The 26038-nt window shown below is 40.0% G+C and overlaps 2 protein-coding genes across 9 annotated transcripts in view; one reads left to right on the top strand and one right to left on the bottom strand.

The window, feature by feature from the left end:
- The window catches only part of CRIM1 (cysteine rich transmembrane BMP regulator 1), a 195015-nt gene extending 176577 nt beyond the window's left edge, over window positions 1–18438 (top strand). For 3 of the 4 annotated variants that reach the window (XM_016948339.3, XM_016948342.3, XM_016948340.3), the window contains 4 exons: window positions 4773–4967; window positions 11809–11931; window positions 14394–14581; window positions 15935–18438. In XM_016948339.3, the coding sequence (XP_016803828.3) occupies window positions 4773–4967; window positions 11809–11931; window positions 14394–14581; window positions 15935–16111 (683 nt within the window). In that variant the 3' untranslated portion in view covers window positions 16112–18438. The remainder of the gene's footprint in view (window positions 1–4772; window positions 4968–11808; window positions 11932–14393; window positions 14582–15934) is intronic. The other variant, XM_016948341.3, reaches the window with a different exon arrangement.
- Window positions 18439–19345: 907 nt separating this feature from the next.
- Window positions 19346–26038, bottom strand: part of FEZ2 (fasciculation and elongation protein zeta 2) — a 47775-nt gene continuing 41082 nt past the window's right edge. For 2 of the 5 annotated variants that reach the window (XM_054677770.2, XM_054677772.2), the window contains 3 exons: window positions 25837–25912; window positions 23074–23139; window positions 19346–19570 (listed from right to left, as the gene is read on the bottom strand). In XM_054677770.2, coding sequence (XP_054533745.1) covers window positions 19533–19570; window positions 23074–23139; window positions 25837–25912 — 180 coding nt within the window. In that variant the 3' untranslated portion in view covers window positions 19346–19532. Of the gene's footprint in view, window positions 19571–19658; window positions 20582–20671; window positions 21655–23073; window positions 23140–25836; window positions 25913–26038 lie in introns of those variants that run through there. The other 3 variants (XM_054677771.1, XM_054677773.1, XM_016948345.4) reach the window with 2 other exon arrangements.

Below are 26038 nucleotides of genomic sequence, written 5' to 3'. Positions count from 1 at the left end.
GTGTGGCACTGATTGATCCTTGTCCGGGCAAGCGGCCCTTCCACAGGTTATCCGGCTTGGCACACAACAGACAGAGGTGCTGGCGGACTGTGGAACCAGACCCGCTGTGGTTCCCCTCCTCACCCTGCCACTTCCTAGCTGTGCATCTTGGACAACTGATTGAATCTTGTGCCTCATTTTTCTGTGGAATTGAAACAATACCCTGACCCATTGGGCAATGGAGATCAAATGGCATTGATGCAGGTAACATGCTTAACACAGGGCCTGGTATGTAGTGGGCATTCAGTAAGTGGAAGTTACGATTATTATTAGGTATCAAAGAACAAAACTTAATTGTCAGAATAAGCAAACCAGTTGGAATAATAAATGTAGCCTTTAGAGTTAAATGGCACAACCCTGATAGCCACACATAAACTGTTTTGGTTATTTTTAGTTGGATATTCCCAGTCTTTATTTCTACATCCCTCTTCAGGCTGAGTGCTTAAAATACATTTATATGTAGTCTCAATTAGATTATGCTGTTTCCCCCAAAAGACTACAGTGACTATTATTTTAATTTATAGAACCTCGAATTGCATGGAATAGCTACCACATCTCCCTTTAAACCTGGTAGCTTCCAAAACTTCCTGATGGCGTTTTCGCAAATGGGTCCCTATGTGTCATTGAAGGAGACAGTGTATCTAGGAAAAGAAATGAGGATACTGAGCAAGGTGTTGGTGGCTCATGCCTATAATTCCAGCATTTTGGGAGACTAAGGCAGGTAGCTAGCTTGAGGCCAGGAGTTCAAGACCAGCCTGGCCAACACAGTGAGACCCCATCTCCACAAAAAAAAAAAAAAAAAAAAAAAAAACCTAAAAATTATCCAGGCATAATGGTGCATACTAGTAGTCCTAACTACTCAGGAGGTTAAAGTAGGAGGATCACTTGAGCCCAGAAGTTCAAAGAGCTATGATTGCACCACTACACTCCAGCCTGGGCAACAGAGTGAGACCCTGTTTCTTGAGAAAAAGAAAAAAGTTATTGGTTTTCCCATTGCCTCCAAGGCATTCAGAGTGGTTGTTCTTTCTCATAATATCATTTTATAAATATTCTTTTAGACAGTGATCTCATACAGTTACTGAAAGAGTATTTGCATAAGCCCTGTATGCTGTAGCTCAGCATTTGATCTTTGATATTTCTTCTGTGGTTTTGATACATCAGTTGAAATTATTCTACATAGGTCAGTATCATTCAGAAAACACCACACATCATAGCCAGGTGCTTTAGGTCCACGCTCAGTCTAAGTTCTTCCCATCATTATTCTCGTGTGTGGAGAGAGGAAGGGAAGGAAAGAAGGAATGAAGGAGAGAGGGAAGGAAGGAGGGTGGGAGGGAAAGGGAAGGAAGGAGAGAGGGGGAAGGAAGGAGGGAAGGAAAGGAGGGAGGGAGAGTGAAAAGGAGAGAAGGAAGGACAGAGGGAGAAGGAAGGAAGGTGAGGGAGTGGGAAGGAGAGAGGGGAAAGGAAGGAAGGAGGGAGGGAAGGAGGGGAAAGGAGGGAAGAATGAGGGAGAGGGCAGGAAGGGGGAAGAAGGAAGGAAGGAAGGAGGGAGTGGGAAGGAAGGAGGGAGAAAAGGATGGGAAAGGAGATAAGGAAGGAAGGAGGGAGGGGGAAGGAGGAAAGAAAGGATGGAGGGGAAGGAAGGAGGGATGAGAAAGGAAGGAGGGAGGGGGAAGGAAAGAAGGAGAAAAGGAGGGACAGAGGAGGAGGGAAGGAAAGAGGGAGGGAAGGGGAAGGAAGGGAGGGAGGGGGAAGGAAGGAAGGAAAAAATACAGACAGGAAGGAAGGACAGGAAGGGAGGGAGAGAGGGAGGGGAGAGACAGGAAGGAAAATATAGGCAGGAAGGAAGGGAAGGACAGGGAAGGAGACAGGGATAGGGAAGGGAGGGAGAGGAAGGGAGGGAGGGAGGGACAGGAAGGAAGGGAGGGAGGGAGGGACAGGAAGGAAGGGAGGAAGGAAAATACAGGAAGGAAGGGAGGAAGGAAGGGAGAGACAGAAAGAGAGGGAGGGAGGGACAGGAAGGAAGGAAGGAAAATACAGACAGGAAGGGAAAGGAAGGGAAGGAATGAAGGAAATACAGGAAGGAAAAGGAAGACAGGAGGAAGGAAAAGGAAGATGGAAGGAAGGAAGGAAAGAAAAAAAGAATATAGACAGTATAGACCACTGCTTGGCCTTGAGTCAGAAGAGTTATGGACAAGATGGAATGAGGAGTTTTACCTCCTGTTTGGTTTCTTTGTACGGTAACACTGTTACTCAAATTTTATTCAGTGATATTGCATTGTATGGGCCAAGGTTCATGTAAAATATAATCAGTGATACTGCTCTATCAAACATTGCTTCTTTTCATAAAGAATTCTCAGCAAAATAGACTCTAAATTTGATGGCCAAAACTAATGTCCTCAATGCAGTGTCCAGGCTCAGTCTAAGTTCTTCCCATCATTATTCTCATGTGTGTGGAGAGAGGAAGGAAAGAAGGAATGAAGGAGAGAGGGAAGGAGGGAGGGAGGGAGGGAAGGGGAAGGAAGGAGAGAGGGGGAAGGAAGGAGGACAGGAGGGAGGGAGGGAGGGTAAAAGGGAAGGAAGGATGGAGGGAGAAGGAAGGAAGGTGAGGGAGGGGGAAGGAGAGAGGGGAAAGGAAGTTCAGAGTACTACTTAAATTAGGCATCATTGGATGATTCTGTTCAGCCAATTTGACACGTGCATTTTGGATACCTTAGTGAAGTCGCCTCTTTTAAGGATTCCATATTAATCAAGAACTTCTATCATGAGTTTCTTTTGAAAGCCTCCAAATGAGTTTTTAGCCTAATAATTAGTGTGCCAGAAGATTTCTGTGGAGCATCTACAAACATAGGGAAGTGCATTTTTTAATAGATACTGAAAAATTGATTTCTGATTACAACTAGAACTTTCCATGATTACTTGACTTAATGCCCCTTGTTGAACCTTAGACAGCAGTAATGAGAAAAATGATAGAAGTTGTTGAGAACATAAGAGATGATGCATTTAACACTCGATCTCAGTTTCTTCCTTGGACTTGTTTCTAACACCCCCCCCCCCAATGGATTGAGATTTGTATCTGTGGAGTAAAAATTTTACAATATTAGGCCATTATTAGTGCCATTTATAAAGGTGCATATGCTTGAGTATTGCCTGCCCTCCTTATCCATAACCACAGATTGAAAATATTTTTAAAAACATACAAATTTCAAAATATAGTATAACAACTATTTACATAGCATTTACATCGTGTTAGGTATTGCAAGTAATCTAGAGATGGCCTAAAGTATATGGGGGGATGTGAGTAGGTATATACAAATACTACACTATTTTATATTAGGGACTTGGGACATGAGCGTCTTTGGATTTTGGTATCCATGGGGTCCTAGAACCAGTCTCCCAAGGGACAATTGTAATTGGTAAGAAGAAAATGTAGAGACCACAGATCTGTGAGCATTTCTGTCTGTGACCTTCCTCTGGAAAAGCTCAGTCTGAAGCACAAACTGCGTCTTCATAGAGAGCCACTTCCAGCTGCCTTAGAGCACTCGCTGCAAAGCTTGGGGCTGCTCAGAGAAAATGGCTCCTGATGCCATTATGGGCTTCTCATCGTGCCCTGAGATGTGCTGGGTTCTGTTTCTTGTGTCTATTCAGTGAATTCTGACCCTTCAAGAGCTTCCCAGATGCTTTCCAGGAAGAACCCTGGGCCCTGGGGACGACTGCCTTCCTAAGGAACTTTCCTTCTAGATGCCTTTGTAGTTTTTCATGTTTAAGTGACAAGTAGTGAGTGGCGCTGCTTTTAGAATCTGAACACAAAATGTCCCCGGATTAGTAGGTGTCCTCCAGTTATCAGTCTCGTGCTCACACCCCCACCACCGGGTTTTGATTTGCCCATCTCTCCTTTGCTGCTGGATCTGCTGGTCCTTGGGGCCTCACTCTGAACCACATTCTTGTGTGCTAGAGGGAAATTTCTGTGTGTGAAATGTGGCCACTAGGGAGTCAGTAAGTTCAGGTACACCAGGAAAAGGCGTTGAGTCCCAGAGAAAGGAACCTTCAAGGAGAAGCTTGGAAGAGGGAGGAAACGAGTATGACAAGGGACAATGGGAAGAAGGAGCACAATGTTTAAAGTGAAATCCCTGTATATACTGTACAGACAAATAGCTCTTTTTTTCTCAAAAACCAGTTTTCTGGGGGGAAAAAAATGGATTGCAATGAAATGAAGCTGTTTTTAAAGTAGAAATGTCCTTGTAGGTGAGAGAAATCTACGCAGCATCCCTGGAAAATGAAGGAAGTGGTTATCTCGGTGCTGACTCCCACTCAAGGGTTGCAGAGGAAACCTGCTAGTTCCTTGTGATGTTGCCATTATCACTCCTTACCATTCCCCTGTATTGTTTACAAAACAGGAACTTCTTGAATCCATCTCTGTAAATAAACTCAGCTGGACTTTTTATCAATCTCTTTATCTCTTTCTAGATGACAGTCTAAGGACACTTATCTAACAGGTACCATTCCCTGCCGGTTGTGGTAGTGACCACCCTGTGCTAGCCTCAGTGGCCACAAGATGAGAGCCCTGAGGGTCCTCCTAAGAAAATGAAAGACTAGGGAAACAAAAGTTTCACCAAGTTCCAGAAGTCCTAAAGCATACTGTGATTATACAAAGCTATCCCTTGATCTCTCACGTCTAATAAGATCGTGTGCGTTGTCACATCAGCGACTCCACCATGTGCTGTTCTTTTCACTAGAAGACACAATTCCAAAGAAGGTGGTGTGCCACTTCAGTGGGAAGGCCTATGCCGACGAGGAGCGGTGGGACCTTGACAGCTGCACCCACTGCTACTGCCTGCAGGGCCAGACCCTCTGCTCGACCGTCAGCTGCCCCCCTCTGCCCTGTGTTGAGCCCATCAACGTGGAAGGAAGTTGCTGCCCAATGTGTCCAGGTATCTAAGCCACCATCCTTCCATTTGTCAAGCTGTAATGTTGATTTAAGATGAAATCGAAGCAGAGCTCGACCTGCCCCTTCTTTCATTCGTTCACATGGCCCAAGTAGCGTGTCAGGCCCAGTTAGCGCCTCCACCCAAAGACCCTATGGGTAGCTTGGAAAACTATGACCATCCAGATGAGGGGCAGATTTTGGTTCCATGCCAGAATTCCTCTGGTTCTTTTCTTCTCATTTGCATTCTCTAAACTTTAGTATAACCAACCTGTTAATGACACCTGCCCTATTAGACTAGCACAGTTTTAGTGCAGTGTTGGACTAGCCTAGAGAAGATGGTCCAAGATGGGACCCAGAAGGGAAGATGCTTAAAAGCCATTACACTGTGAAAATATATTAGAACCAAAGTAGAAGACCTGCATTTAAAGAATATAGTTCTGGTTCATTCTTTTTTTACTTCATCAGTTCCAGCCAGTACCCATACCATCCACGCAGCCTTCTCCCAAGCCCTCAGCTGAACTTCCCATCTCTTTCCACACTTAACGCAACCACTGAGTATACCCCAGCTGGCTGTTGTGAATCCCCATGCCTACATCTTTCCCCACGCCCCACTCTTTGTGTCTGCTGCATTATCCCTCTCATAGTTTCAAACCTAAGTCCTTCTCAGCTGCCCAGAGCCTCACCTAGCCCTTCTCCTAGTTTCCATGTCTGCATCTCCTGCCAAACAATTCCTCTTTCCCCTGCGTCTAATCCCAGAAATGTAAGACCTGAGCCCTCTCCCTGGGGACTGACCCCTAGACACACAGATTTCCCGGTGGTATAAACCACACAGACCCAAGTGAAGGCTCACTCTAAGATCTCATTGAGGTCCTCAGCGAGTCAGGAGCTTTTCTGTCTTACCTCGATTCTCATGTTTTCTCGCAGCATTATATTAGAGAACCTTGTTCTATTCAATACAGGGAGCTGGGAACCATGCCAATTCACAAGTGCATCTGTACTATGCAGTTATAAGATAGGGCAGTTGTTAAACCCAAAGAGTTTAAGTGAGCTCTGCACATGTTGGCCTTTTGTTTAGGCGTTGTGCAGACTAGCCCCAATTGAGCATTTCTAAAAATGTCCATTTATCTCCTAAAAAGGATAGGATGTTCTGCCAGGTAAGGGGGTGGAACCATTTTTCAGAGCCTTCAGTTGGGTTCTCTTTATAGTTTTCCATACACACTTGCTGTGTATATGGAAAAAACAAGTCTTAAGTGCTTTAAATGAGAATAAGAAAAAATATATGGTTTTCCACTGGAATTATTTTATCTAGTGTATATTCACCTATGTTTCACAAATTTCATACCAATTTCCCCAGTAATATGCTTTTAATGATATAAATGATGAAACTTGACCTTATTTATTTCACGAAGAGTCATTTAATGCCTTTTAGGTGCCAAGCACTGTTCTAGGCACTGGGGACACAGCAGTGAACCAAATAGCAGTGCACACGGAGCTTACGTTGTAGTAGGGAGAAGCCAGGCAGCTAACAGGTAAACAGTAACTAGGTAGCCACCAAGATGGGGATCCAGCTCTGGAGAAAGGCATAGCAAGACAAAGAGGCTGGGGAGAAGTGGGGCAGGCAGGTTGTTTTGTATTATGTAGAATGGTCAGGGAGCACCTTACCAACAAGATGAGATTTAATGAAGAGACCCAGAATTGCAGTTCTCATGGGGAACAGGCAGAACCTCTGGGTATAGCCACCGCCAAGGCCCTGGAGTGGGAACGTGCTGTGTGTGTTCAAGGTAGAGCAGTGTTCAAGGTAGAGCAGTGTTCAAGGTGCATGTTCAGGAGGAGCTGTGTGGAGGTAACTCAGTGAGCATGGAGGAGGTAAGAGGTGCGGCAGAGAGGCAGCCACGGCCAGACACAAAGGGTCTCGCAGATGAGTGCAGGATTGTATTGAGTGAGATGAAACCTTGGAAGGTTTGGAGCAGGGAGCGACAGGATCTGACTTACCTTTGAATGGGATTTCTCTGGTGCTGGGTTAAACATAGACTGTGGGGCATGGAGGTCAATAGTGAAAGCAGAGAGACCAACTTGGAGACTTTTTTAAGAATCCAGGCGAGAGATGACAGTGACTTGGACAGGGTGGTAGCCGTGGAGGTGGGGAGAAGTGGGCAGGTTCTGACTATGCCATATGAGTCGCATCAGTAGGATTTCAATGTATGCGGGGAGTGAGTGGAAGAGGAGCCAAGGATGACTACGACATTTTGGTTTGGGGCATTTTTAGCTTGAAATAGTCATTCAGCATCAAAGTGGAGCTAATGAATAGACAATATCTAATCTGGGGTTCAGGAAAGAAACTGAAAGTAGATCTACAAATTTGAAAGTTTAGCCATAGGTGGTTTCTAGTCTCAAGGTTTTTAAGCCTTGAGACTAGATGAGAGCACCGAAGAGTAAGAATAAATAGAAAAGAAAAGAGAGCGCAGGACCGAGCCCTGAGACCTTCTGACTTTTGGACACTGAGCAGGTGCAGAGGGCCTAGCAAAAGAAATAGAGAAGGAGCACCAGGAATAAAGGAGGAAGCCAAGAGGGTCAGTGACATGGAAGCCAGGTGGAGAAAGGGTTTCTGGTAGGAAAGAGTAAACAGCTCAATCAAGCGCCACTGTTAGCCAAGTAAGATGCGATGTGGGAACAGACTTGTGCACTTAGCACTGCTGTAATGAACTTCACAGAAGTACAGTGGTGGAGGCAAAGTCTAATCAGAGTGGTTTCAAAAAAGAATGGGAGAGGTGAATTCAACTCACCTCTCCCATTGGGAGTTATGGTTATGCAACTGTCATGCAGACCGTAAGTGCCAAGTTCATGAATAAGACAGACTGTGAAGTTGAGGGTCCTTGGAGGGTTTCACAGAGAAAGGACATGAGCTAGATTTTAAAGGACAGATGTGCTGTCTTCATTGGAGTGAAGAGGATAACCCAACCAAGACCTGAGATGGGAAAAGTCAAGGCCGGTGCCTCTAAGGTCAAGGCCAGTGCCCCTGGAGCAGTGAGTTCTAGTAGCAGTAGGTAAGGACAGAAACAGTAGCTTTGGCCAGGATTTTTCAGGCCTTAATTATCAAATGAAGAGTGTAGATTTTGTTCTTCATAGGGAATGGGGAGGCTTATTTTTGAGCAGCTGAATGACATGATCACAAAGATGTTTTGGGGTAACCTTTGTGTAACGGGGTGGTGTGCAGGAAGGACTAAAGCTGAGAGAGACCAGAGGCCAGGACATCTGTAACAGGCACTGCAAATGTCCTAGGTGTGATAACAGGGACCCAAATTCAGGTAGTGGTGGTGGAAATAGAGGTCAATTCATTCTCCTTGGTTTGTGAGTTTGATAAGAGAGAGTACAGATATTGCTAACATCCTTGTTCATCATTAGAGATTTCTCCAGTGACTTCTCAGTTAAGATTTACTATTGGGTTGAAACTTAATTTCTGTTGATTAACTCTCCTTTCTGCATCTGCTGTATTCCTGATGAAACATTTTTCCATCTTTAAGCAAATACTGCAATCAGTTGAGCTTTTGCCACCTTCTGTTTGATCCAGTATGGGCTGCCAGGAAGGCTGTATTCCTGTCCCATTCTTGCATCGGTTCATTGTGTGATCTTAGTCAAAACTCACCACCAAAGTTTCACGCTTCCATTTCTCATCTGGATAGCACATGCCACCTCCCAGAAATGCTGTGAGGATTATACCATCTCAGAAATGATGGTGTGGGAGCACTTCCCAGTCTGTCCAGCAAACAAGAACCTTGCTTTGTCCTTTAGACATAGCAACTAACATTCTGAATATCCTCTTTCTTTACAAAACACTTTCCACCTTCACCATCTTTGGATATGAGTACAGAACCTATGAGCTGTTAGGTGATTAGCACCTGTCTCTTTACAGAAGAAACTGAGGCTCAGGAAAGGTAAGAGGGTTATCCACAGTCATGCAGCTGGTTAGCAGAGGATGAGACCCCTGCTCCTAAATTGACCTCAGGTTCCATCTCCCAAAAAAATGCTGACCTCAGCTTGTAAGCACCAAGCACCTCGCCCCATATTCCAGAAGAGGACATTTTAAGGAAGGCAACTCTTACAGATGACCAGATGCCTCTGAAAGTAAAATATATCCCCAGTAAATTATCTTGAGTTCCTCCAAAGCGCAGGTCAAGTATGAGCACGGGAGCGATTGTGACCGTGTGCCCATGATATTCGTGGTAGGGCTGGATGTAGCTTTGTGTAAATCTCCCTGGCACTGTCCATCTGTAATGCCAACAGCTATAAAGGGCTCTTCTAGTAAATACCAGAAGGGTTATATTTTAGAGTCTTGGGTTGAAGGCGGTCTTTGGCCATAGAAGGAGGCCTGGGTCTAGGCGTGGAAACAAATAGCATTCCCACTTCTTTTTGTTTCAACAAGCAGTTTTTTAACTGAAAGAATTGTTCTTTTTGGCAAAACTGCTCAGAGGCAGCTTCCCTTTTATGTTCAAATTAAAGGGAAATGACTCTCTTCCCTTGGACTTGAGGACTGTGAACTGGAGCTGTGCGTGTTCTGTGATAAAGAAGGAGGTGTGGGTGGATTTTAATCAGAGCTGAACTGAGTGGTGGAGTGAGCTAATACACAGGACAGGTTATGAGCTGCTGGAAGTAAGAAGTAGCTGTCAGGCATCACTCATCAGGAGAGACCCATGGGGGCCAGGATTGGTCTCACTCAAAACTGTATGCCCAAAACCAGTGCCTGCCATGTAGGAAGTGCTCAGGAAATATTTGTTGAACAAATGGTAATACAGTTAATCACTGAAGGAGACATCCTCCTTCACCATAGACAGATCCTTCTAACTTTCCCTGCTGTTTCCAAGTAGAGCCCCTGTGGGAAGAGGACTCACTGTCATGCCTCAGCTTGGTGGAGTTTCACCTGAAATCTACCCATATGCAGGGTCAAGGCAAAAGAATTCCAAAGTTACGTCTCTCCCTCTCACTCAGGAAAAAACCTGAGGTGGAACTGAATCAATCCCAGCTCTGGGGCCTCTGCAGAAACTTTTACTACTTAGCCATTGACATTTACAGGTTTGGTGGAATTGGTGTCGCGTTTGCCCTTTACACTGAGGCCTCAGAAACCAGTGGCAGTTCGGCCCCTATTGTCATAGGAAGGCTCAGTGTGAAGCCCTGGACTAGGCAGGGGAGGGGCAGAAGGGTGTGTGGCACTGAAAGGTGTCAAGTAAATGGCGACATGGCTTTTCTGCCCATATTCACCCAGGAAATGCATACCACATATGAGAGTTTTTCAGTGGGTGGATTAAATACCATCCCCCTGCACACACCTCCCGGAATCACCTAGTCCAGACCTACCGAATCAGGACCTGTGAGAGTCCGCACATTTTCTAAGCTCTTTGGGTAATTGATATGATTTTTAAAAATTTGAGAGTCACTGGTTTGTGCTCAGGCCCTTGCACCTGCAAATGGTAATGTTTTCAGTAACTTCTATTTTTAATTCTCGAGTTTGCAGGGATGCACTGAACCTATAGAAACTACAATTGTTCCCAGTTCTTTTTATGTTTAAAGGTTTTATAATATAACTAAGAAAGCAGAAGACTATTCTTGGAGGCAGCAAGATAACTTGGGCTTTGGAATCACGGAACTGCATTTGAATCCTAGCTCTACCACTTACTAGATGCATGATTTTGAGCGATTTAACTTAACCTCTCTGGGTTTCTTTCCCTGGCTGGGTACTCAGTTAACTCATGGGGGAAGCTTAGCAAGTACTCTCTTCTCTATCACTTTCCTCTTCTCTCAAAGTCATCTTAAGGTTTACTTCTCAAAAGCCTGTTAACTTTGAGACAGAAAACAATCACTCTGAGCAGAGGGGATTATTAATCCTATTTTAATTTATATACTTATACTGTATATTTTATGTTGGTCTAAATTAGGCTATGGTGAGTATTTAGGATCCTACGTGTTGAGTAATTGCTTTATAAAAAATCAGTGAATAATATGGCAGGATCTGGCCGAAAGGAAATACGTGCATGACACAAACTTTTATTGTCACCTTTTGAAAACAGGTTCTTAAGAATTAATTGCTTTAAAATGTGGGGCTAGTTGTTGTCAGCTGGATGAAGTATAAATATAAAGAAATATTTGTAGGAGCTGAGAAAAGTTCTGATTTTTTTTTTTTTGAAAAAAGACCTGATATTTGAGATAAATAATATTCTTGTTTGTTTTATGTTGTAGTATAATACCTATCTGATCAAACTGGATAATGTAAATATATTTACTGAAGATCAGCTTCTAATCTAAATGGTTCCAGTGGTAACATAATGGACATCTGAGACTTATGAGGTCTACCTACAGTCCATTCCCATTTAGGGGAACAGAAAGGAGAGGAAATGGCCAAGAAGTCCATAAGAAGTGGACAGTGCTTTAACTTTTTCAAGTTTTGCTAACATATTTTATGTAAGTTATTCAATACCCCTATATTAAAGAGCAGCAGCTATTAAACACCAACATTTATTAGCTGCTGGAAAGTAAAAGAAATAATTCCACTTCAGCTAGTCCCCTTCAGTTTCCATAAAATTATAAAACCAACACCATTTGATGTGAAAAAGCAGTTTTTGACCCTGGTGGAGTAGAGAATTCTTTTGTCTTTTAAATGTTATAAGACATGTTTCTCCTCACTGCAAAGCTCGTGATTCTCTAGCATGAATGATGAATGATGTAAATGGCAGAAACTGCGTCTTTCATGTCCCAGGAAATGTGGTCTTGAATTGAGTGCACCATTTGGATTGAGAATACAAAAGCCAACAATACAGCAGCTTCATCATCTCTTAGGAAATGTTCTCTTCTTTTAGAAATGTATGTCCCAGAACCAACCAATATACCCATTGAGAAGACAAACCATCGAGGAGAGGTTGACCTGGAGGTTCCCCTGTGGCCCACGCCTAGTGAAAATGATATCGTCCATCTCCCTAGAGGTAAGCATTGAAGGCAGCTGAGATCTGCTAGTTGTCTATGTGGCCTACTTAGCTGTTTTCTAATTTTTAAAATTTCCTATGAGTAACTTTTAAAATGACTTGCTGAAGTAAATTCAAATAACTATTCCCGGGCAGACCTGCTTGGCTGAAACATATTTACACCACACATTGATAAAATAAGTCAGCAGGTAACTGGATTAAATGCCTCCTTCCTGGCCCTCTGTGCTCAGAGACTTTGTGATGATGGAAATAAATGGAAATAAATATGTTCCTAGTCATAAGAGCCTGGTATCTGGAACTTCTAAGCCATCTCTCAAACGTATGTATATATAAACTTTGTAAGGAGAGTAATCATGAATTAGTCACTGTCTCTTGTAGAATCCGCACTGAGCATTTGTACATTAGGTTACCCTCTACTTCTGGGCAGTTTTCACTTCATGTGAGCTAAATTTATCACCTATGTTGATTTTTCTAGTCACCAGGTTTACTCCATGCCTTTTTATCTTGCTCTATCCTTTCAGTTTGTGCGTAATAAAGATGTTATTTTGTCCCCCAATAGCTGTCACTATTTCCTTTTCTATAAAAGTAGACCTCTTCTTGATCAGTAGTATAAACTTGCTCTTAGCCGTGACTCAGTACTGCCTCCTGTGTACTCCAACCATATTTTCCAAATCATTGCTATATAATTTATATTTCTCTTGGAAGAAGCAATATTCATTGCTTGAGAGAGATTGTCTGTTACTCTAGATATTCTAAACGTTATGCTTGGATCAAACCAGATGACCAGAAAGTCAAATTCCTGGACCTAGTGTTTTTGGCTCTCTGTATAATTGTTCTGAGTGTGCTTTAGCATTATGCTTACATTCATTCATTCAATAAATATTAGTGCCTGCTGTATGCCAGACCCTGTTCTAGAGGCTAGACTTCAACATACTATAAGTACGACTATTCTTATGACTGAAGACCTGTGCATTGCATAGTATCTATGTTATAAAGCCCCTAAAGAGAAATTTTCTCATGCATCAATAGCAAGAAAATGTATGCTTCTCCTAGGCAACTGATTTGTTTTAACCTAAAAGACATTGTGAATCCTATTAAAGACTGATAGTTGTTTCCATTTTTGGCTTTGGCTGCTGCAAAGCTCAAAGCTAACTTTGATGGCTTGGTTTTAGCACAGAAACAGCACTGGAAGACTGAATTTTGTAAACAGACCTCATTTGCAGCTTCATTTTTCTTTCACCAAGACCTTCCTTAAGTTATATCTTATTCTTCTTGTATGACACATATTCCTAAAACTGCTTTCTATTTCATTTGGAATATGGGAAAGTAAAATTCATTCTTTTATTCATTGTATATTTAAAATCTGAATTCATCAATAAAATTTTACTCTTTGACATTTTTCTTGATGCTGGAAAATATGTTTCTATAAAGTTTTATTGCCATCTGCACTGGCTAAAATGATTAGGAATGTTTTCTACCTCCCATTCCTCCCTGCTCCCACCACCCCTCCAGAACACACACAGAAGCATATCATTTAAAATCTGAGTTTTAAACCACAGTCTTACATACCACAAAGCTCTGTCACTTCATGAGCTGAATTTCCAGAACAATTTAAGAGTAACTCCTTTTGATACTGTGTGTCATGTGTCTTTAACTAAATTGATTTTTAATGCATTTAGAAAACCTGACTACAATGATTTATTTGAAACAAAATAAAATAAAAATAAGGAAACTTTAGGGAGTGCCCCCTATTGGTATGTGTTTAACCTTATTTTTGTCTGCAACATTCATTGTAAGAGAGATATTTTAAAAGAACATAAAGGTCATCATTCGTAAGTGCAAAACTAAATGTAGTCACCTATACAATATAATTCATTAAGGCAGAAAAATGATGTAATAGGCCTAAGCAAGATTTTCAACAAGTTTATGAAAAGTAAGACAATATTGCTTAGAGTTCAGTGAACCAGAGTATCAACCAAAAGACCAACTTCCTGATTGATTAGTTTTAATCTAATTAGTCTTAGCTATTAACACTAAAAGAATACACTCTGTTCTAGTCTCCTGTTTGCCAATAAATCAGCTAATGTTTCTCCTTCGAAATCTGAGAAGACCATGTATGTTAACAGTAATCAAAATATTTTAATGGTCTAATTCACTTTTTCAAAATCTACCTAAGCACCTTCTTATTTCCTTGATTAGCTAGAGCCGGCATCATCTTACCCAATTATTAAGATTCTCACTCTGATTTTTTTTTTTTTTTTTTTTTTTTAACATTCATCCCTAAGCGCTCTGCTCTCTACTAAGAGCTCTTTGGATCAACATTAGATTTTAATCACATTTTTAGCCTCAAAAAACTGGGAAGCAATAAAACCAAGTTGCTGATCTCTATTTGCAATGTCATTAAAATAATCCTTAACAATTCTGGTTTAGGTAATAAATGCTTATAATTTTTTTTCTCCTAGATATGGGTCACCTCCAGGTAGATTACAGAGATAACAGGCTGCACCCAAGTGAAGATTCTTCACTGGACTCTATTGCCTCAGTTGTGGTTCCCATAATTATATGCCTCTCTATTATAATAGCATTCCTATTCATCAATCAGAAGAAACAGTGGATACCACTGCTTTGCTGGTATCGAACACCAACTAAGGTACTGTCTTGCAAAAGTTAGTCTCTTGAATGATGAATCTAGGAAAACTTACACTCATATTGAAATTGCTTGAAACCTTGTGTCTTAACCAGTGAAGTTTTTACTTTGCTCTTCATAGCCTCAAATCCATACCAGGCTATAGTGTGAATCAAATATATAGTACTTGCCCAGGGCTGGACTGATCACAAGGTGAATTATCCATTATCCATTGGTTAATGAAGCCTAACCTTACATGGATCCAGTTTTCTCGATGTACTCTCAAGTTTTCAAATGAACAAATACTCCTGGATTTATTCGTAAATCATTGTTTATATTAGACATTAAAACGTGATCACCTGGCATTTCTTAGTCATCAGTCAACTTAGAATTGGGAGAGAAAAAAAGTCACAAAGGGATGGAGATAATACTCAGGAGAGGGCTGGAAGATCATGAGGGTACACAAAAGGCAAAAGGAACAGGTCAGTGCACCAAAGGCAAGCACCAAGTGGAAAGGTCGCAAAAGATGACGAGGTGGTGGAAAGTAATAGTAGACAAGGTAGGGAGAGGCAGATTTCACACTGAGGGAGAAAAGATGTATGTTTGTTTTCAGTACAAACATAAAGGGCCTCTAAATCTGCCTATTTTGAAAGACAAGAAAAAACTGAATTAAGGGAAATAAATCAATCATAATCCCTTCCAACTCTAATTCTACCTTTTGCCTTGAGTTGGTTTATTTTAATCATAAACCTTAAGAATTGGAAACAGCCTGAACAATTATGTAATGTAATTTACCATCTGGTTAACCCTTCCATGTAAAAATTCTGTCCTGCGGTTATCCTGCCTCCGATTTTTCTTTGAACAAATGTACATTGGGTACAGCCTCTGTGCTGGGTCAGGATACAGTTGCCAGTGTCCAAAGCTGGGAAACAGACCCACTCATAAAGTGTATGGAGTGACTAGAAACACACAGGCTGGCCCAGCCTATGATAGTGTTCTATAGTCTGAGTGGTTAGAAATCATCGCTTTGTTTTCAAAATCTGCCTACCTTCCACTCATTCTTCAGCCCCCTTTAAACACAGGTCTGCACTTCAAGGATTTGAAATCATTTCACCAGTCTTTTTTTTTTTTTTTTTTTTTCAGTTCCTTTATCTTCCTATTTGACAGTTTCTTGACATTTCACCTTAAAATACAGTTTGTCAGTGTCCCTCATAAAAGTATAGTTGGTACTAGAACAAGATGTGATAATCTGCATACAGGCTATCAATGAATTGTGAAACTGTTATCTCACCTGAGTTAGGTACTAAATTTCTGTTCATTTGAGATAATGTAAAGCAACTAATTTTTTGTGGTTTTATTCCTCCTCTCATTAAATAGCCCTCTTCCTTAAATAATCAGCTAGTATCTGTGGACTGCAAGAAAGGAACCAGAGTCCAGGTGGACAGTTCCCAGAGAATGCTAAGAATTGCAGAACCAGATGCAAGATTCAGTGGCTTCTACAGCATGCAAAAACAGAACCATCTACAGGCAGACAATTTCTACCAAACAGTGTGAAGAAAGGCAACTAGGATGAGGTTTCAGAAGACGGAAGACGACTAAATCTGCTCTAAAAAGTAAACTAGAATTTGTGCACTTGCTTAGTGGATTGTATTGGATTGTGACTTGATGTACAGCGCTAAGACCTTACTGGGATGGGCTCTGTCTACAGCAATGTGCAGAACAAGCATTCCCACTTTTCCTCAAGATAACTGACCAAGTGTTTTCTTAGAACCAAAGTTTTTAAAGTTGCTAAGATATATTTGCCTGTAAGATAGCTGTAGAGATATTTGGGGTGGGGACAGTGAGTTTGGATGGGGAAATGGGTGGGAGGGTGGTGTTGGGAAGAAAAATTGGTCAGCTTGGCTCGGGGAGAAACCTGGTAACATAAAAGCAGTTCAGTGGCCCAGAGGTTATTTTTTTCCTATTGCTCTGAAGACTGCACTGGTTGCTGCAAAGCTCAGGCCTGAATGAGCAGGAAACAAAAAAAGGCCTTGCGACCCAGCTGCCATAACCACCTTAGAACTACCAGACGAGCACATCAGAACCCTTTGACAGCCATCCCAGGTCTAAAGCCACAAGTTTCTTTTCTATACAGTCACAACTGCAGTAGGCAGTGAGGAAGCCAGAGAAATGCGATAGCGACATTTCTCTAAAGCGGGTTATTAAGGATATATACAGTTATACTTTTTGCTGCTTTTTTCTTCCAAGCCAATCAATCAGCCAGTTCCTAGCAGAGTCAGCACATGAACAAGATCTAAGTCATTTCTTGATGTGAGCACTGGAGCTTTTTTTTTTTTTTTTTTTACAACGTGACAGGAAGGAGGGAGAGAGGGTGACAAACACCAGGCATTTCCAGGGGCTATATTTCACTGTTTGTTGTTGCTTTGTTCTGTTATATTGTTGGTTGTTCATAGTTTTTGTTGAAGCTCTAGCTTAAGAAGAAACTTTTTTTAAAAAGACTGTTTGGGGATTCTTTTTCCTTATTATATACTGATTCTACAAAATAGAAACTACTTCATTTTAATTGTATATTATTCAAGCACCTTTGTTGAAGCTCAAAAAAAATGATGCCTCTTTAAACTTTAGCAATTATAGGAGTATTTATGTAACTATCTTATGCTTCAAAAAACAAAAGTATTTGTGTGCATGTGTATATAATATATATATACATATATATTTATACACATACAATTTATGTTTTCCTGTTGAATGTATTTTTATGAGATTTTAACCAGAACAAAGGCAGATAAACAGGCATTCCATATCAATGCTTTTGATCACTTAGAAATTTTTTGAATAACACAAAATCTCATTCTACCTGCAGTTTAATTGGAAAGATGTGTGTGTGAGAGTATGTATATGTGTGTGTGTGTGCACGCACGCCTTGAGCAGTCAGCATTGCACCTGCTATGGAGAAGGGTATTCCTTTATTAAAATCTTCCTCATTTGGATTTGCTTTCAGTTGGTTTTCAATTTGCTCACTGGCCCGAGACATTGATGGCAGTTCTTATCTGCATCACTAATCAGCTCCTGGATTTGTTTTTTTTTTTCAAACAATGGTTTGAAACAACTACTGGAATATTGTCCACAATAAGCTGGAAGTTTGTTGTAGTATGCCTCAAATATAACTGACTGTAGACTATATAGTGTTAACTTTTCAAACAGCCCTTAGCACTTTTATACTAATTAACCCATTTGTGCATTGAGTTTTCTTTTAAAAATGCTTGTTGTGAAAGACACAGATACCCAGTATGCTTAATGTGAAAAGAAAATGTGTTCTGTTTTGTAAAGGAACTTTCAAGTATTGTTGTAAATACTTGGACAGAGGTTGCTGAACTTTAAAAAAAATTAATTTATTATTATAATGACCTAATTTATTAATCTGAAGATTAACCATTTTTTTGTCTTAGAATATCAAAAAGAAAAAGAAAAAGGTGTTCTAGCTGTTTGCATCAAAGGAAAAAAAGATTTATTATCAAGGGGCAATATTTTTATCTTTTCCAAAATAAATTTGTTAATGATACATTACAAAAATAGATTGACATCAGCCTGATTAGTATAAATTTTGTTGGTAATTAATCCATTCCTGGCATAAAAAGTCTTTATCAAAAAAAATTGTAGATGCTTGCTTTTTGTTTTTTCAATCATGGCCATATTATGAAAATACTAACAGGATATAGGACAAGGTGTAAATTTTTTTATTATTATTTTAAAGATATGATTTATCCTGAGTGCTGTATCTATTACTCTTTTACTTTGGTTCCTGTTGTGCTCTTGTAAAAGAAAAATATAATTTCCTGAAGAATAAAATAGATATATGGCACTTGGAGTGCATCATAGTTCTACAGTTTGTTTTTGTTTTCTTCAAAAAAGCTGTAAGAGAATTATCTGCAACTTGATTCTTGGCAGGAAATAAACATTTTGAGTTGAAATCACACAGTGTAACTTGCAAAAAGATTCCATCTCTGGGATCCGAAAGACTTTTAAGGTTTATCAGTCCAATGAACCCCTGGTGTAACAAGAAGTCCCGTGCCTTTGTCGTTAGGCGGGTCTTTCCCAAGGTATCCTTGCAAAAAGAAAAGTGTCTCCCAGAGTACCCAGAATAGCGATGCTGTTTTTAGGGAGACAGACAAGAAACCTACCTGCTGTCAGAAACGTGCTCATAGCTGGTATCAAAATTAACTTGCTACGCACAGGAGGACTGTGGTGGGAAATCCTACAGTGGTTCGATGCTGAAGAAGCAAGACTTTACCGAGCATGACCAGGGGAAGCCTAACTGCAAAGAGACTTCTTGAGCTGACTGACAGGAAAAAATAAATAGGTATATTTTCATACATTTTAGAAGCATCAATTTAGGAATGAGCTATAAACAGACCCATGTTGAATCTCCTTTAAAAAAATATATCCCCTAAGGACTTTCTACTATATCATATACCCTTTAAAGCTACATTTCTTCAGTACAAGGCGTCATTTTTACAAATTCAAATTAATTTAAATTATTATTACTGTGTAAGTACATGTATCTGGGGAAAGGGCCAGTAAGTTCCACATAAGAACATTAATAAAACAAGGAAACCATCTCGAGTTTCTCATACCCCTAGAGATGACGGCTGAAATGCCAAGCAGGCATTAAACTTCAAACCGCGCCCCTGCCTTTGCAGTCATGGTGTCTCAGTTGCTGAGTGGAGTGAGGAATATGTTAGCCCTGTTTGTTTTGCTCACAGGTGTTTAAGTGGAATTGTGAAAGCCTCCTGTAGCAGGTCCTATTATAGACTCTTCATTCATTCATGTCGTCTATGGGAGGGGGCTGCATGGCTGTTTTTGCAATGTCTCACAGCCCCAGAAAAAGAGCAGGACTTACTTCTGTCATTCCACAGCAGCTCAGCATACTCTAATAAACGTCCTCCTCTTCCCCTTCGTAGCATTCTGGGACTAATCAGGGTTTCATCTGCTCACATATTGTAGCGATGGGCTCTGTGTGGAATTAAGGGAAAGAATCTAGCACTGTAAGGAAAAAAAAATACAACACAAAACTCCCAAATATAAGGCTCTCAAACATGTATTTTTACTTCTTAAAAAATTTATTAAATGCCATTGATTTGATTGGAACCAGCAAAAGTGCTCATGATATTGATGAATCCGTAAGTAGCTGTATCTAGAATTCATACTTACGAAAAACACACAGGCATGAATAAAATATGACACAGTAATGAGAATGGGCAGTTCTGCAGTGTACACTTTCTCAAGCACCTCATAGGACACACACTTTTAAAGTACAATTCTTCACAGACACATGAAGCAGAACATTTGAAAATCAAAAGTTAAATACAAGATTCTAAAAGTGAATGGCAATTTAATGGTTAAAATTTGACCAGTGGTGAAACAAGCAGCAAGCTACAAAATCCATCATCACCAACAGTTTCAATGTTAGCACTAAGTATTAAACCAAAGTAATGCATATTCTGGCTTTGCTTCTTCAAGAACAGCCCGTTTATTCTGTTTCAATCTCTCTGAACAATACTGGTAGGTAATAGTTATACTGACAATTCTCACAAAAAACAGCGTTGGTTCTTGCCATCACTGAATTTATAGTATAAATCTCCCAAGGCTTTAATCTAGTTCATCAGTGCAGTTTAGATAAGAAAGCCATAAAAACAAATGGGCATACTGTCAGTTAATGAGAAATACAACTGCACATGCACAATTAATATTACTCTCTCTTAATCTACTAAGAGAACAGTTTATTAGTAGATTTAACAAAAACCATCTCTAGAATTCAAAATAGTGCCCATATTTCCGTTGGTTCTATAATATAAAGAATTAGTGTAGTCAAGATCTGTTAGTACTGAATCAAACCCAAGTTCAAATGTGCTGAGTTTCCAATAGCAAGAAGGGTAATGGTAGCCAGCTCTCAGAATAATGCTGTAGGAAATCTAGCTTGGAGCCCACCGCAGATAAAGTTGCTGCTCTATGTAGGACACAGAACTAGAAGAAAAAGAGAACTTTTAGCTACAAATGTATATTTTGTATACATTTACACAAAACATACATTTTACATGTACATTTAAAAACCATTAATGAGAACTAAATGCAAAGATCTATGTAGCAATTTTTTTAAGGTTTTAAGAGGCTATACCCAACAAGGATGAGTTCTCTCAACACACATTAGAATTTCCCAGAAATGAGATACCAGAAGGCCATGTCTCTTAGGGTGCCACTTGGAGATAGAAGCCCCTAACATTCGCCCTATACCATGAGGCTTGTGACACAGCAAACAGGATCCCTAGGGAAGTCAAAGAAGGGTGCACGTTTCTGCACACATTTTTATTCCTAACTAGCAGCACGGCAGCAGCCACGCGCACATTACTTCAGAATGAGCCTTGGGTACTACTGTCAAGGCAGCAGTGGCGGCAGGCCGCAGGGGGGTCATTAAGCAGGTGCGAGAAAGAGAAGCTCAATTAGCCCATACAGTGCCCACCCTACTCCCTTTCTCAGGCCAAATGAGACCACTTTTCTACCTTCTTTCACTTCTGACATTTGCATTAAAACTAAGATGGTGTATTTAGGCAGCCAAGCCACACTCTGATCTGTGTTGAAACAACAACAAACCATCCAAAAAAGGGGAAGGAGTATTCTCCCCTTGAGCAATATCCCCCTCCCAGGCAAAGTGTCGTATTATTGGTCCCCACGGAAGAGGAACAGTTAACCAGCTGTGAACTTTCAGGATGGGTGGAAAAGAGCATTTTCAATGACCCGACTTCCCCACCTTCCCACACACATTTGGGTAAATACATCTCCGCATCGCACTCCCGTCTTCGTTTTCTCTGACTACAGTCTCCGCTGTAGTCTAAATCCTTGCTGCTTTTCCACCCAGTCCTCACAATACAAAGCCAAGACAAAACCACAACACATGCACACAGACAGCTCATCAGAAGCAGGTACAGTATAGATAGAACTGGGCTTACAGACAGGAGCCAGCGGCCCGAGCATGAGGAGCAGAATTAGATGGGTGCTGCTTCCCTAAGGCATGCGGTATAGGTAGGTTCACAATTACAGTCCTAGGTTTTCAGAGTAAAGAATTAAAAATCATTTTTCCCCAGAGGACTCTGTTCTTTGGGTCATAACATCCTTCCATGCAGTTAAATGCTAAAATAGCTAGAGAATGCTTCAGAAGCTCATTCTACCTCTGGCCCTCATAGAGGCCTAGGAACCCCATATAATTAAAATTTAAGACATGTTCTTTATGTTCGTCTCATTCCTGTTTCACATCTAGAAGAACGAACCTCAGAACAATCCAGCTTTCATACCAATGCTAGCACAACACAAAAGCAAACAAAGATGTCAGGTATTAAAAAAAAAAATTTCAGAATTTTATAGGGAGAAAAAGTCCTCCATTAGAAAAAAAGCTTATTTTTTAAAATGATGTCAACTCAGTCTGTTCTACTCCAGTGTTAACCCACTAGTGTCTAGCTCATGCTTCTTACTCTCACCGCATCAAGACTCTTAGAAGTGAAATGTGTGATTCACTTTGAGCACCCTGTGTATACTACTGAGGTTCCCCTTTCATGACACTGTGGTTTAAGAAAAGACCATCTGAGGTTTCTAATGTCTCAGAAATCTTCATCTTCCTTGTGCTCAGCTAACTTTAATGGAGAAGAGAGAGAACCCAGAGAAGAAGACTGTTACTAGAAGAGGATTGCTCTCAAAATTTGATCAAACACTACAAGACGCATTTTGTGATGCTTTCAAAATCTGGTCCCTGAATACCTGCTACTTTAAAAAAATATTTCATTGAAAAGTATTAATTTTGCCTCTAATTAAGTTCTTCCGTCCCTTCTTTATCATCCAAACTTTGCTCTTTCCTCGGCAAAGTAACTCAACCTCTCACTCTTCTTTTGCCTCATCAATATTCCCACCCTGTGTGAGCCTCACCTTGCCTCTAAGATTTGTGGCTGCTTTTTCACTGTCCTGGGTTTATGCAAGTCCATTCTTTTTATTTCCCCGCTTCCCTCCCTGTGTCTTACATCAGTCCCTTTCGTATTCCCTTTGGCACTGTTCACAGATGTGACTCTTCCTTCCTTCATCCGTCCTCACTAATGATCTGTCCTCCTTTCCACTGTCCTCCAGATGACAGAGACCACCCTTCTCAAATTTCCCAGTGCCAATCTGCCAACATCTGATACCCACATGATTATGGTGCCATCTCACTAATTTTCTTCTACTACCTCTCTTGATGTTTATAGTTTAACTGTGGAGATTATTTCCAACCCAGAACCTCCAATAAAACTTAAATTATATAAAACCATAATATATAATGTTGGTAAGAAGTCAGTCATGTAGCTAATCCTCACCCCGCATAGTAAGATTAATGAAAGTTGTGCATTGGGAAGTTACTGTCTAATGTATTAGCAAGGCGATGTATTTACTGACTAATCCAAACCTCCCAGCCATCCCACCTATACCATTATAAAACTCACCTTTCAGAATATAATCAGTTAACAAGCTCGGAACTTTTTCACTGTCCTCCTTCATGGCACGAAGAACTGCAAAATAGAAGAGGGGAAAAAAGACCACAATTAAAAATTTAGATCAAAAATATTATTTAATTTCAATCATTGTGGCCTTAATCTTCCTTAATTATAGGATATAACTGACTCATACAAATTATAGGTGATTTTCCTGATAAGGGGATACAACAACAAAGGCCCAATAATTTATTTTAGTGGAGTAAGTCCACAAGAATTTATTTTAGGTAAGAATATCCCACTTACCTGACAGTTGCTTCCCTGATTTAAAATTTCCAAACAGTGGAGACAAAAAAAGAGGAATTGGGTTATTTACAAGGAGCCTTCGCTCTGTAATAATACCGGAAAGTGGGTTACTATAATGTGCACCTCAATGAACTCTGTGCAGCAAGAAAACCTCAGTGCTGCAGATCAAGCAAACTAGAGAAACTCTTAGAGAAATGGACAGCTATACCCTCCAACAAGCGTATCCTGTCAGACTCCTTAGAAACTTTCAAATAAAAGACCCAAATGAAGAACAGACTTCCATGAAGCAGCATCTGGCATCTGCCTGGCTGTTGCCTCCTCTGCACTAGGGAGAAACCTGGGAGAATTAGCCTCATTCTAATTTGACAAATTTATCTTCTAAGTAAAAACTAAAATAGAAAAAGCAGCCACCTAGTATAACGTTTTTCTTTTTTAAGCTAGACCATTCAGGTTGAGATAAACTCACAAATATTATACTTTAACAGAGACTGCCAACTCAAATTTTCTCCAAAGCATCCTGGTAAAAATATTTCACTGTTTTTCCCCACCAATACGACAAGGCAAAATAGTGTAACTGTCAAATCAGCCTTCCTGGGTTTAAACCCTGGCTCTGCCACTTCCTAATTGTGTGACGCTGAGCAAGCTACTTAACCACTTTTGCACCAAGCTCTTCATCTGTGAAATGAGAATAATAATTAGATTTAATCTCAAAGGTTTGTTATGAGGACTAAGCTACTAATTCAGATATAAAGGTCATATCATAGTGCCTGACACATAGTACATGCTATGTATTAACTGTAACTAACACTACTCAAATTATTTAAATTTTTATTAACTATTATTATTGCACCCAAAATCCCCGAATAGCTTTTATCAGGAAGACTGTATATCCATAAACACTGTGACTGTCTCCACAGGGCTCTTCTTTTGGAAAGAAAAGGAGCTTTGGACCCAAATATGTCCAAAGATTCCAAACTGTGACAACCTATAAAGACATCTCGATGCTGGAATTATGATGACTTTAGTTTGACCAATGAAGTATTTGTTCTTGATCTGAGAAGCTGAGGCCTGCCAGTAATTCCTGGCTGATGAGCAATATTTATTTATGTTCCCTTCTTAAGAGGGCTACCATGTTCAGTATTTCTGCTTCCAATCATGTTTAAAATTTTTTCTAACTTCTAAATAAAATCACATACCAAAAACCAGCATCATTGAAAGTATAATTTCCTGGGAATTAAGAGATCCAGCTCTGTAATTAACCATCCCCCTGTGTGATCTTGGACACATATAACTTAAGTTCTTCCTGAAAATAAGAGGGCTAGCTACCCAGTTAATCTCTTGATTTTTTATTTCAGACTGGCTGGCATCACTTGATTTATCCATATTTAAATATAAAATTTTTAAAGAATTATTCACCAAACGAAAGAATAAAAGCTCCAAGTTAGCAGGCAGGGAGCTAAGAAATAAGACACTTGCTTCTACTCTTAGGTTTTCCTTGCCCATTCCTCTTAAATTGCCAAAATAAGTATCATCATCCATACTCATCCATGTGATGCTCTTTCATTTGGTTCCCCCCTAATTAGCAAGTATCATAAATATTTACCATAACAAAGACCTAAAAGATCAGCAAATTCAATCCCTCCATTTTAACGGCTAATTGATAGTAACTTAGCCAAAATCATACATATATTAATCTTAATCTATTTACTGTGAGGTAAATAGAACAAATATTTTTTATCCTAGTTTTTCAATGTGAGCAAAAGAGAGTAAGTAACTTCCAAGGATATCCCTGAAAATAACAGGGATAGAACCAGAATTCAGGGCTCATTTGCGGCCATCATAAGAGATACTCAGTATCATGTATATTTAAATCTAACAATTTTTTTTAAGGCAAGCCCCTTGAAGGTGCGTTATCTTTGTCTGCTTTGTTCACTAAAGTATCCCAAGTGCCCAGATCATGGCCTGGTACAGAGTAGGCCTTCACCAAATATTTGCTGAATGAATGCATGTTCTTAAAACATCACTGTCAATTTATGTTCTACCTATAACTACTACCTCGGGTTCTACATTCATAAGAAATAAAAAGTGTTTACCCTAAATCTTTCCTATTCAGTTACTGACAATCATAGATATATAAGATCCATAAGCAATTTTATTTATGATAAATGGATATGTTCTTAAACATATAAGAGATGATGGAGATTTAGGTTATGCTTTTTCCCAAAATTTTAGCTCATAAATATTTCACAAGGTAAGAAAAACAGAAAAACTACAAATCAACACTAGAGTTACTGTTGTATTTAATGTCACAGCCATTTTCGGCTTCATTCTTACAAAAATAAACAATTATATGCATCATTTACATCCTAAATTGACAAAACACTAACAACAAAATCAGCCAACTAAAGTCAGGTGTTTACCAATCAGCAAAAGGAAATCAGGTAATAGTTTCATTTTGTCTTTGCTCACTTTTTGTTAATATTTGAAGATCTTCAACAGACGGTGGTCCGTTTTTTTTCTCATAAGGAATGACTGTAGTCAAATACTGCCAAGTTTAAAAAAAAAAAGTGTCACTTAAATCGGAATTACCTTATCTGCAAAAAATTTGATACTGTTACTAGAAGGTCTATCTGATAATATAAAACACAAGCTACTTTGGTAATGAAAACAC

This window comes from Pan troglodytes, chromosome 12 (genome assembly GCF_028858775.2).
Source record: "Pan troglodytes isolate AG18354 chromosome 12, NHGRI_mPanTro3-v2.0_pri, whole genome shotgun sequence".
Lineage (NCBI taxonomy): Eukaryota > Metazoa > Chordata > Mammalia > Primates > Hominidae > Pan > Pan troglodytes.
The sequence above is the reverse complement of the archived record's forward strand: the minus strand, read 5'-3'. Positions and strand labels throughout refer to the sequence as shown.